This window comes from Coffea eugenioides, chromosome 3 (assembly GCF_003713205.1).
Source record: "Coffea eugenioides isolate CCC68of chromosome 3, Ceug_1.0, whole genome shotgun sequence".
Lineage (NCBI taxonomy): Eukaryota > Viridiplantae > Streptophyta > Magnoliopsida > Gentianales > Rubiaceae > Coffea > Coffea eugenioides.
In genome coordinates this window covers 17,668,541-17,681,285 of record NC_040037.1, presented here as the reverse complement: position 1 = coordinate 17,681,285, position 12,745 = coordinate 17,668,541, and the positions used below count along the sequence as shown (strand labels likewise).

The following is a 12,745-nucleotide window of genomic DNA, read 5'->3' as shown; positions in this document are numbered from 1 at the left end:
CAGGTAAAAACAGTTTCGTTATCATAACGCTCGTTACTTCAGACTTTTCCATCAGCCACCACTTAACTTGTAAAACCATTATCCACTCCCTCTTTCTCTCTTAGATAAGCCAGCCAAAGATAACAATGGCGGAGGTTTTGCTGAGTGCATCTGTGGATTTCATAATTCACAAGTTAGCTTCAGTTGCTAATGAAAACATCAGCTTATTGTCAGGCTTCAACGACGACCTGCAAAGGTTGGGAAGATCAATCCCCATAATACAATCTCTCTTACTTGATTCTGAGAGACAGCCACCCGAAAAAGAAGCAACAAAACATTGGCTGAAGAAGTTAGAAGAAATAGCTTATGATGCTGATACTGTGTTGGATGAACTCAACTATGAGAATCTTCGACGTCGGATCGAGGTACGAAATCAACTAAAGGGAACGGTACGCTACTTCTTCTCATTGTCAAATCCCATCATATTTCGTTTCAAAATGGCTCGAAAAGTCAAAAACATCAACTTGAACTTGAATCTGATAAATGATGAGGCAAATCAATTTGGCCTCAACAGGCTAGGTAGTGCACACACCTCTCCTTCAGTATCTAGAGTTCCTTCAAGTAGATTAGAGACTGACTCCATAAGTGATGCAAACGTTAGAGCAAGGCAAAATGAAGCACTAGAAGTGGTGAGGGTGGTGACCAGGCCAACCAATGAAGTACCTTCCACATACGCCATCGTGGGGATGGCCGGCATTGGAAAGACAACATTGGCTCGGTTAATTTACAATGATAGCATAATTGAAAGTCATTTTGATAGTAGAATATGGGTATTTGTGGGGGAAAATTTTGATGTTTCAAGAATTTTGTGTCTGATTTTAGAGTCATTAACAGAAAAAAAAAATGAGGTACAAAGCAGAGATGCTTTGATAAAAATGGTAAAAAGAGAATTGCAAGTGAAAAGATACTTGCTTGTCCTTGATGATGTATGGAATGAGTCCCCTTCATTGTGGGACGACTTCATAGCATCTTTGATAGGAATCAACCCAATGAGTGGAAACTGGATCATCGTGACAACGCGAAGCCAACAAGTAGCATCACTTGTAACGTCACATCCTTGCCTTGCCTTGGAAAAATTGTCAGATGACGATTGCTGGTCCATCTTGAGATACAAAGCATGTGCTAATGGAGTTGTGCCTTCAAAAGAAATGGAAACTATAGGAAAGAAGGTAGCACAGAAATGTCAAGGTTTACCATTTGCAGCAAGCTTAGTTGGGGGTATTTTGCGTGGTAAGGGAGTAGAGGAATGGCATTCCATTCAAGAAAGCTTTTCTAATGTAGTTTTTGAAGAAAACATGACTTCGCAACTACTAGGTTTGAGTTTTAATCAACTACCCTCCACGTCTTTGAAAAAATGTTTTGCCTACTGTTCAATTTTTGCCAAGGGCTCTGAAATTGAAAGAGAACAAGTAGTGCAGCTATGGATGGCAGAAGGGTATCTTGAACCCAACAAGGGAACTGACATGGAGGAGATGGGGAATAAGTTCTTTAACTTATTGTTGAAGAGTTCTTTATTTCAGGATGTGAAGAAGGATGTTTACGACAATGTAACATGTTGTAAGATGCATGACCTGGTACATGAAGTTCTATGTAAGGCCTCGAGTTCAGAAACCAAAAGAATGGACAAGACGGCTTTGGATGATATACCTCAAGTTCATCACCTTGCACTAAATTCATGCAAGGTAGAAAGATCAAAGACCATTGAGGAGAAAGCAAAATATGTGCGTACCTTGTTCTTGAAAGATATGGCATATGACAAAACGTTTCAGGTTTTCAGAAGCCTGCACGTTCTAAATCTAGATGGCGCAGTGATTGAAGCACTGCCAATCTCAATTGGCGTTCTGTTACATCTGAGGTTAGTTGATGTATCACATACCAAAGTAAAGACTTTGCCAGATTCCGTTTGCAAGCTCTACAATTTGCAAACCTTAAGGACCACTGGGTGCGATTCTCTTAAGAGGCTTCCTAACAAAATCAGGAATTTGATTAGCTTGAGGCATCTTCATTATTACAAGGATGAAAAAGTTAAGATGCCCCTTCAAATAGGAAAGCTAACTAGTCTTCGCACATTAGAGTTCTTTAATGTGAGTCCAGAGATGGGTCGGGGAATTGAAGAGCTGGGAAGTTTAAAGAACCTTGGGGGTAAGCTAGAGATACGTAATCTCGAACATGTTAACAGCAAGGAGGAAGCTGAGAGGGCAGACCTATCTGGAAAGAGAAATATACGTGAGTTGGAATTTCTGTGGAAGTGGAACTATGATTGGGATTTTGACAACAATATTGGGGGAGATGTCTTGGAAGGCCTACAGCCTCACCCAAATTTGAAAATCCTTACAGTCAAGGACTTCATGGATGAATTTCCACGTTGGGTTAGGAGAATAGCTTCACTAGGATTTGATAATGTTGTCCAAATAAAATTCTTAGGCTGCAAAAGATGCAGAGAAATTCCATCACTGGGACAACTGCCAAATCTCCAATATCTTGAATTGAATGGATTTGATAGTGTAACACACATTGGGCCTTCATTCTATTTTACTAATAATCACAGTGAATCTAATAGTAGTGGCAATGATTATCATGGAAGAACATTGTATCCAGCACTGAAAAGTCTCACCATAGAAGACATGCCCAACCTGCTGGAATGGATGGAAGCCAGAGTCATGTCAACTGTAACCGCAGCAGATTTCCAAGTTGCAGTATTTCCAAATCTCAAGGAGCTGACCATTAACCGTTGCCCCCAGTTAAATTCTGCTCCAAGCCATTGTCCACGTCTCAAGCAATTAAGTATGTCAAACATTGAAAGTGGCTTACCATTGGGACGGATTTGCAGAAATATGCTCACAACTCTAAAAGATGTTGAGATCAGACTTGTGCATGAGCTCACTTCTATTCCCCACCAGATGTTGTACAATAATCGAAGTCTAACATCTTTGACTATCAGCTCTTGTCACAGTTTAGAGCATATTGCTGAAAACTTGTCTTGTTGTAGCCCATGTCTCAGAAAGTTGGAGATCATCAACTGTGAGAAGTTGACCATGCTGCCAGAAAGCCTATACTCTCTTCAGTCTCTAGAGAATCTAATGATATCTCAGTGTCCTAATCTCACATCACTTCCTAGCATACATGAAGAAGTAGAAGCCTTCACATCTCTGAGAAGCTTGAATATTTTACACTGTGATGGATTGACCGTTGTTCAAAGTAAGATATTATGCCACTGCAAGAATCTAGAATACTTGGAAGTCTCTCAATGTGCCAACCTCATCTCCTTCCCGGTGGAAGAATTGCAGCAATTGGGATGCCTCACGATCTTAGGTATTTATAGGTGTCCTAGACTAACTAGTTTGCCAAAGGGGCTTGGATGTCTCACTAAATTAAGGGAGTTATGGTACGGCCCATTTTCAGACGGAGTAGAGTTTGATGCATTTCAAGCTAGTCTCCATGGTCTAGAACAACTACAGTCCCTTTATTATGTGGAGTTGTGTGGATGGCTTCACTGGAACTCTTTACCTTACCAGCTTCAGCATCTTACAGCTATGAAAGAACTCTATATACTTGGATTTGGGGTAGAAGCTTTGCCCGATTGGTTCAGATATTTTCGATCTCTTGTGTATATTGGGTTCTTTAATTGCCAAAAACTGCAACAGTTGCCCCCCAAGGAAGTAATGCAGTGCCTAACGCACTTGGTTGATCTCACAATTGATGACTGCCCACTGTTGGGGGAAAGATGTACAAGAAGAAGCACGACAGATTCCGAGTTCTACAAGATCTCTAATATCGAGAGAATCTATATAAATCAAAAAAAGTAAGCTATTCCTACCTCTGTAGCTTAACTTGTGTACAAGTATCTCTAAGTAATTCTTATTTTGGCACACTGATCTCTTACTTTGTTCTCATAATTATGCAGGCTAGAACACTGAAGGGCTGAATAATTCTTGTATAAATACTATGTCTGTCCTTGCGTTTGGTAAGAACCCTTCCTTAACTCTGCACTAGAAAATGAAACAGCTCCCTGTCAGAAATTTAAAAATGAAAAGTTTGAATTCATGTCGTCTAGAATTCTATCATTTTATCTTTTCTCAGTGCCTTCTTTCCCAAAGTCCGTTCTGCATGAATGAATCACGTTGTTGTGGACCTATGCATGAGCAAAACAGGATCACATAGTTCACTAAAATTTCACATTTTACTTGCTTCTTGTGTACAGTTTAAGCACTAACTTGAATACTTTAGTTGTTCTCGTACTATTTCACCTTTGGAAAATGGATCAAGTTTCGCAATTTCTCATTCATTTTGAAACTTGCATCGATTTCTGCTGTGTCTAGCGAGCAAAGTGGATTAGCTCTTATATTACTGTACTCCAGTACTTCCTTAAAGATGTCAGCACTAGTTCACTGAACTTTAACAGAATGGTTGGTTTTTTTAATTTACTGCTATTATGCTTAAATTTAGTCAGTTTGTTGATGGGTGAAGGTTCTAAATTTAGCAGAAAGCCAGTTATGCATATCCAATGGTCTAGGTTGAAAGATATTGATGCTTGTGGCACACCCGTATATATATTGTTTTTCCATCTGTTCTAGCAAACCAGAACCTTGTTTTGAATACTACTCTTTCTGTTTGAGGCATAACTAATATATATGCCTAACTCCTTTTCCAACTTTTCTAATCCCTTGGTTCTTTGTTCACCCCATTTTTCTTTACAATAGTTATATTCTTCTTATCAAGTATGCTGTTCTACATACTCTCACGTCTTGACTCTTTTGTATCACAAAAAAAGGGTAAGAAGAGAACTGATCTGTTTTTTTTTTTTTTTATGTTTTCAGGTTATCTGTACAAGCATTTGAAGCACCTAGAAATAGTGTGTTTTTTTATTGCTTATGCTCAGAAGTAGAGATGATCAGTTGGACGTGTAATCCCAGTGATTTCACCAACTGGATTATCAGTTTCTTTTTGGCTTCAATCAAGCAATTTTAAGGCGATAATAAAGAGATGTACATGATCGCATCTGAAGGAAATTTGGAGGGCTTGTACTCCATGCACCATTCTGCTTTTAATTTTTCCTTGGATCTTGATTTAATTGTTTGTTGTTGTGCCCTTTATTTGGAATGTACTTAGTTACTTAGCAATATTCAATAAAGTCCTTATTCCATAGACAATTACCGTGTGAATTGCAACAAGGAACTTTGTACTCAAATATCAATAAACCACTTCTAGAGAACATAAAATTCGTTTAACTTCTGTTATTACCTGTAAAGCAAGAAAGATAGTGCTGAGATATGTTGAACTCTAGAAGAAAGTGTTGAATTCACTTCTTCATTTGCAAATGATTTGTGGCACTATATACATTGATCACAAAAGTTTTTAGGAACAGCAAGGAAACTGTAAGCATATTGATATGATCCGGATCCCCCTACTCTAATCCACGAAGATTTCGCATGCCCTACTCTAAACGCGAGTTTGGCAAGAGAACATAACCTCAAAGCTATTAGATCCAAGTAATTTGATTAACTATATCGTACGTCAACATCTCCAAGAAAATGTTTGTCCAATCGTTCAATTTCTGCCATGGACCCTGAAATTGAAAGAAAGCAACTATTCCAGCTTCAGAAGGCAGAGAGGTGGCTCGAACCAAACCTGGAGAAAAGTTCTTTAATGTAATATTGGGTCTGCTTGGGTGTTGGGAACTCTGTTTCTGTTGCAAAGTTCTATGTCTAGTTTTAAGTTCAGAAACCGAAAAAGAAAAAGGGAGGAGACAACTTGGGATGACATGCCTCAAGTTCATTACCTTGCAATGAGTTCACTTAAGGCTTAATTACATATTGTCCCACCGTAATTAGGGTCAAGAAGCAAATATCCCCTTGCACTTGACCTACTAATTGCTGTTTATGTCTACTAATTAAATGTATGTGGCCCTCATTGTTAGAAAATTGTTAAATGATCCTTTTTCGTTTTTATTTTTATTTCTTGTTCATCTTTCGAGTGTTATATTTAGATTTCTTTTTCCTCCTTTTCCTTTTCTACTACGATATGTAATTTTGAGAATAATGTGCTAAAGAATTTCTTTTTGTAGTACTTAAAATATATTCCCTCCATACCATAGGCTCATTTTCTTTTTGTATCTGTTCTAAATTATATGCTTTTTTCCTTTTCAAAAAGGTAGTTAGATTATCAATTTACTATTGTGTCAATATTAATGCATATCGTTATCAACAAAATATACTACTCCATTAAACAATTGTTCTTTTAATAGTAACTAATAAATACAACATTGAAACTAGTATATATTAATGGAGGGCTATATGGGCAAAGTACTAGTCAATAATGATTATATTAACTTTAATATCTCACATTTCTGAAGTTGTATGAAAGAAGTAGTCGGAATATTTTTTTATGAGATAGAGGAAATATAAAATATTTAATTATCATAAATTATGATAAGCAATTAGAATGTGCATAATTTGTATAGATAAATTAATATATAATTCCTATTTCCTTCGATAGTTTCTTATTATGCAATAAATGTTGATAAAATTTTTTCGTTTTCTAATGCAAAAATGTTGATAAAAATGGTGTTGATGCACTAGTATGCATTAATTGTTAATAAAAATTTGTTGGTAATAAAAATAAAAATTAATTAAAATACCATGACTAAACATACACTTTTTAATTTCTTGTGGTCTTTGATTTTTCTAACCAAATACCATAGGAGAGAAAACAAGATATGTGGCTACCTTGTCCTCAAGGGTATATAGTAAATGACAAAGTGTTCCAGTGTTTCTGAAACATTGTCCATTTCAGCTGGCATTCTATTACATTTGAGGTTTCTTTATGTATCACATTGATGATGTTATTGGAGAAGTTACTCATATAGGATTTACTCAGTCCATGATTAATTGCAGACTAAACTCTTGGGAGACGCCAAGAGAAACCAATGAATCTACATGGTTGCCGGAAAATCACTTGTCTACATCAATTAGGCTAAACAAACTTTAAAAAACACAAACACTTTTAGGATATTTAGGCCAAGAAAAAACAACACTGAACACGAGCATGAGAACACGAAAAACAAAGCAAAATCAAGATAACCATACAGCTTGAGATACCAGAAAAAGGACTAATTAAGCATGCAAGGCACAAATTAAATACAAGCATTAGTCAGGATCCGTAACCTCACAAGTTTGAGTTATTGTCCAGTTCAAATCAGCCGTATAATTCTTACAACACCTAGTGTAAACTAGCACAATTTTATTGTAAAACTTGCGTTTAGTAAATAATTATATTTGTAAATAGATCGTGATTACCCTAAAATTATACGAGTTTACATCAGATGCCATTAAATTTACACAACTGGTTTGAACAGGTGCTTGTGAGGCCCCAGATCCGACTAATTGTAGTAGTACAAATTGGGAGCCGAGCAGAGAAGCTAGTTCCAACTTCCAAAACATTGTACTCCATCAATCATATGTAATGTTTCTGCTCTTGTTTCTCTTGTCCTCAAGGACGAACCTTCACTGAGGCATACATCCCGTATTTACAGGCTGCGGGTCTCACGGACTGGAAAATGAAACTACCTGGCTTGCTAAGAGTATAATAAACATCTCCCGTCTTGTTTTCTTTTCGGGTTCCAGCAATGGGCGGGCCACAAGGTACCTTGGCTTGGACCACCCCATAAAAAATTCGACTGTATTTAAAATCTGCCAAAAAAAAAATTGAAGTAAAAATAAGCACAAAGAGAACAAAGGGTTTCCATTTACATCTATATTTACAGCTAAGTGTATATGATCGATTGAGAAATTTAGATGACTGGGTAGTCTGGGATCTTACGCAGTTTATCATCAGGCTTGTGTTATAACAGATGCAGCGGAACGGAAGAACACACAAGAATAAGCAAGAACAAATTTGGGGGAAATCAGATTTTTTTTTATTAGGATTCGAAATGTATCAGATATTTTGTACAAAATGGATATAAGGTATATATATACAATCAAATAACTAAAACAGATTAGACCCAAAAATTAGGTCCAAAAAACCAAAGCCCAAACTAAAACGGATGTCAATCTAGGTCGAACAGCCGAGCAGAAATCAAAGATCTGATTCAAGGCATTTCAGCAGCTTGCAAGTAAGAACTTGTCTCCATTGGCCAAGTTTAGATGATCTCCAGTCGATTGTGAATTCTTTTGCAGGATTCGGGACGGAGAAAATCAAGATCAAGAGGGACACACACATGAATTTGGTGGCAGAAATACAGATACTTGCCATTGCTATTAGTAACTAAAAGGGCCGATCGATGGAGTTGAAATGAGGATGTGATTGATTAGGCTGGGGAGGAGATAAGAGGTGGAGAAGCATGCATGTCTGATATATAGGTAGATTATTCATGTACAAGTAGGCTTCACCAGTTGACTCGATTGCACATGCATGAGAATACTCTCTTTCGATCAGTTGAATCTCAAAAAAGGATAATATGAACAAAAAAAAAATGTTAGAAAACTCTACACTAAACTATAGACGACTTGTATAACAGATACAAACTAAATCATGATCTGCCATCTTGATTTTAAGAGATTCTTGTTTGTATCTATCATTTGTATATATCATGTTTTTTTATCACTTTTTTTAGGTGAACTCATCCAATGATTTATGTCAATCTAGTGAATCTCGAAAACTAGCTGACTGACTCTATTGTGAAACAATATAGAATTATTGCGTAGACCTCCATGTTTAATCAAAACCAATAGATGGAACTCTAGTCCTTCCTTATAATCAGACACATATGCATTACACTCTCTTCTCCTTCAATCTGATATGAATGAAAGAAAATTACAGTTGATCACCTTAACAAGTACTAATATTTCACAAGTGCGATCACAAAACAAAGTGAAAAAGCGCAGCTATTCAAGTAGTTTTTTAAACGATTCTTGTTATCCAGACCTGACAAATAATAAAGCAAGTCAACAAAGTTAGTTAAACAACCTCGAGGATCAGTATCCGATCATCGCGCGTCAAATCATTTGTTTAATATTTCAATTTCATCATGTAACATTTTATTTTAGTTCTCAGGTGCCAAACAGATTGATAAGAGATGTAGTGTATGTGATCTGACGGGAAGGTAAAATGGTGTATTAGAATTTGTGTCTATGATGCAAATAAATTATTTTTTCTCAAATCACTCCCATCCAAACACACGTATTATATATGCCCCCGCGTGAATGGTCCAGCGGTAGCACCTCCCAATGCTGACCAATAGGTCCCGAGTTCGAGTCTCTGCTCTGCTGGATTCCTCCGCGCACTTAACGTGCTAGGGTCGGGTTGGGGCGCCGGATCCGGGTTGCAGGGGATTAGTCGGGCCCCGTAAGAATTGACCCGGACACCCCTGTGTCGACAAAAAAAAAAAAAAACACACGTATTATGTTTTGCATCTTGTAAGTGAAGTCGAAGTCATCTCTGCTGCGTTAGAGATTTTAAATAAAATCTCCATTACTGGCCAGGCGTTTAGCCTAGTTAGAAGCAAATCACTTATTCATATTTCATAAATGCAAAAGCAAAGTCTTAGACCAATAGTAGACATCTGAAGTGCAAGAAAGTTGTTTTAAAAAACAAAGATAAAAATTTGAGATAAAATCAAAATTTTGTATTGGATGCAAATTCGTGAGTTAGGATAAAACCAAAATTTTATGATTGGCTCATTATTATTATTATTATTTTGTCAATATAGGCTCATTGTTATTTTTAATTTGTGTGCTCATTATGTGTTTTCAGGACACAGATAGGACTATCAATGGGTCCCACCATTTAGTTAAAAAATGATTAAAATGATTCGTGTAATTGAAACCCAAAAAATAATAATGTAAGTCAACAAATTTATTTAACTAACCTCGAGGAATGGTGTATGATCATTGAGATTGTACCAATTTCAGTTTTAGTCCCACTTATCAGGTGAGCATAAAGAAAATTTGAATTAAACCAAATCAATTTGAGTTATTAAAAAAAATTAAAGAGTACGTACGTGACAATTTAAATAAGTAAAACACTTGACATAAATATGGAAGTGACACTGAATTACTATTTGCCACCGTAAAATGGCACGGATCCCATGTGCAGATAGGACTATCAATGGGTCCGGCCATTTAGCTAGAATATGATTTAAATGATTCTTGTAAACCAAACCCGAAAAATTATTAATGTAACTCAACAAAGTTATTTAATGGGTCCGGCCATTGCTTAACATTTTCGTTCGATGTTATCTCAAAAAAAAAAAAAAAAAAAAAAAAAACCAAGGGCAGAAGTTATCAGTTCTTCTATTCTGTGGCTTGAGGACATAGGATAAAATATTTGCCCCACATTTTTTTATTATAAAAAAGTTTTATTTTACTTAGTTATATTGAATACAATTTAGGGACTTGGGGTAAGATCAAAATTTTATTGTATGCACGATTTCGGGAATGAGGATTAAATCAAAAGTTTGTGATAGACTCATTGTTTTTTTAATTAATCAAAATGTAGGAGGAGCCTTCACCAGTTGCCTCATCTGTTGAATGTCAACAAATACATTATGTCTACAAAAAATAATTTCAATCCACTTTAAAAAAAAATCTATGGTGAAATAATAATCATTGCCTAGAAATGCCATCTTTGTCTAAATTAATTATGGACCCAAATGCTAATACTCTCTTGTCATTAATCGAAATATGAATTGCAAAAAAAAAAATTACACTTGATCACCTAAATAAGTACTAACATTTTACAAATTTGTCCACCAAAAAGAAAAAAGAAAATATGGAAAAGAAAACTACAAAAATACAGCTAGGATATTTTAATTGTAATTCAAGCCTGAAAACAAATAATCCAAGTCAACAAAGCTGTCTAAATAAATACAAGGAACATTTTTCTCATTGTGTCTCGAATCGTTTGTTCGAGATTTTAGTTCCTGCATGTAACATTATTTGGTTCCCAAAAAAAAAAAAAGAAAAAAAAAGAAAGGACAACCACCATTAGTATTCCAAATCTTTAGCCTAGTTTGAAAGGCAACAAATTTGATCAAGTGATAGTTTAAAAGCAATGTATGAGCAGAATAATAGATCTATAAAGTGCAAGTACGTTGTTTTTGCATTTTGACAAGGATGGCTGAAGCACAAATCAAGAAGTCAAGTTTGAAGGTTAAGGTGAATTGTTCATGTTGTCTTGGCTTTGTTTGTTGTTCATCTGTCTTTTGGCGAAATATTTTGGAAAGAAAACTTATGCTTTGAGTTTAACTGTTTTTCTTGAAAGCAATATTCTCTATTGTAAATGGACCTTATTTGGATATGGTGACCTACATGTATTATTCAAGTTGTGAAGTTTTTCATGTAGAAAATAGAATCTGAATATGTGTGTGTGTATATATATATATATATATGTATATAACATTTAGAATATGGATAGAAATTTGTACCCTATTCATCAGTCTTTAACAACTGTAGGCTGTTTGCTCATCCTTCTCACAAATACTATTGAAAAAAAAAAAGTTAAGTTATTATTTGTATCACTAAATTGCCTAATCTTAATCAATAGAAATAACACTTTCATTTAAACCATATCTTGGCTATTTAACACGATTTAAAGGGTTTTGCTTTTTCCATTTTCTTCAAAATTTTTTGCCAGAATACTTAACTTTGTTCTCGAAAAATATTCACAAAAATAACACAATGTGAATCCTAAACCCTTACATGGAATTTTGACAGGTCAGAAAGAGAATGTGATTTTAAAGTTTATTATTATGAAAATATCTTTCAATGACAAAATTGGTTTAGATGCAAACTCTTTTCTTCATGATATGCAAGTAAGATTAACCTTTTTTTTCTCCTCTTTTTGTGAGTAATATATCTGTATACTTGGATTGGGTTTAACTATAAACTATGATGGTTATTCTTAATTACAATCTAACGAATAATGATGGAAGCAAGCTACAATTTCTAATTGAAGTTTTTTTTTTTAATTGTTATTCCAAATTTTACTTCCCGAGTACAATGCATATATAATGTTGTGAATTAAAGAAATAAGATTTTACTTTAATTAGTTGACATTATTCTCTATGATTAGTTCTTGGAATGCTTTTTCCCCTTTTGGTTTACACTTGGGATTTTATTTGGGTTTTTTTTTCGTGATAAATGTGATTTTTTGTTCATAGAATAATAATATAAGAAATTGTTTATGCTAAAAAATTTGGATTTCCATTTTGGTATAACCAATTGGGCTTAAGTGGAGAGTTCCAAAATTATTATTAATTAGTTAAAAGATCAGCACTTTCGTCCCATAACCAATGGACCTTGCATGAAAAGGACCAAAATCTTCATTAGTTATTGAATATTTTGCTGACCGATCCTGGATTATTTCTTTAATGATTTGGTTTAAAAAGTTAAAAGCTCTAACTTTCATTGTGGAAATCGTTTATTACTTGATTGTATATAAAATGAAAATCTTCAAAATCTTGATCATAAAAACATAGGTAAAAACGCATTTTTTTTTTCTAGAAAAAAGTTACATTATTCCATGCAAGGCACTAGTCTACAACTAGTCATTACTTTATAAATTTCATTATTGAATAAAAAAAAAATTTCTATTAAAAGAAAAATTAATGATACTCCTCATTTATTTTTTTTATGAGTTTTACACTAATTAGAAAAGATGAAAATGCCCATACTTTTCATTTGAATTACAAAATTTATGAAAGTAA

At 34.9% G+C, this 12,745-nt stretch overlaps 1 protein-coding gene across 1 annotated transcript; it reads left to right on the top strand.

Annotated features, from left to right (window-relative positions):
- The first annotated feature begins 466 nt into the window (after positions 1–466).
- LOC113764661 (disease resistance protein RGA2-like) lies at positions 467–5,189 on the top strand. The gene is made up of 3 exons (XM_027308631.1): positions 467–3,841; positions 3,944–4,003; positions 4,857–5,189. The coding sequence occupies exons 1-2, from the start codon at positions 477–479 to the stop codon at positions 3,954–3,956; spliced, it is 3,378 nt and encodes a 1,125-aa protein (XP_027164432.1). The 5' UTR covers positions 467–476; the 3' UTR covers positions 3,957–4,003; positions 4,857–5,189.
- The last annotated feature ends 7,556 nt before the right edge of the window (positions 5,190–12,745 follow it).

Excerpts from the sequence above, each read along its gene's own strand:
- LOC113764661 (XM_027308631.1), top strand. The coding sequence starts at position 477 with ATGGCTCGAAAAGTCAAAAACATCAACTTGAACTTGAATCTGATAAAT.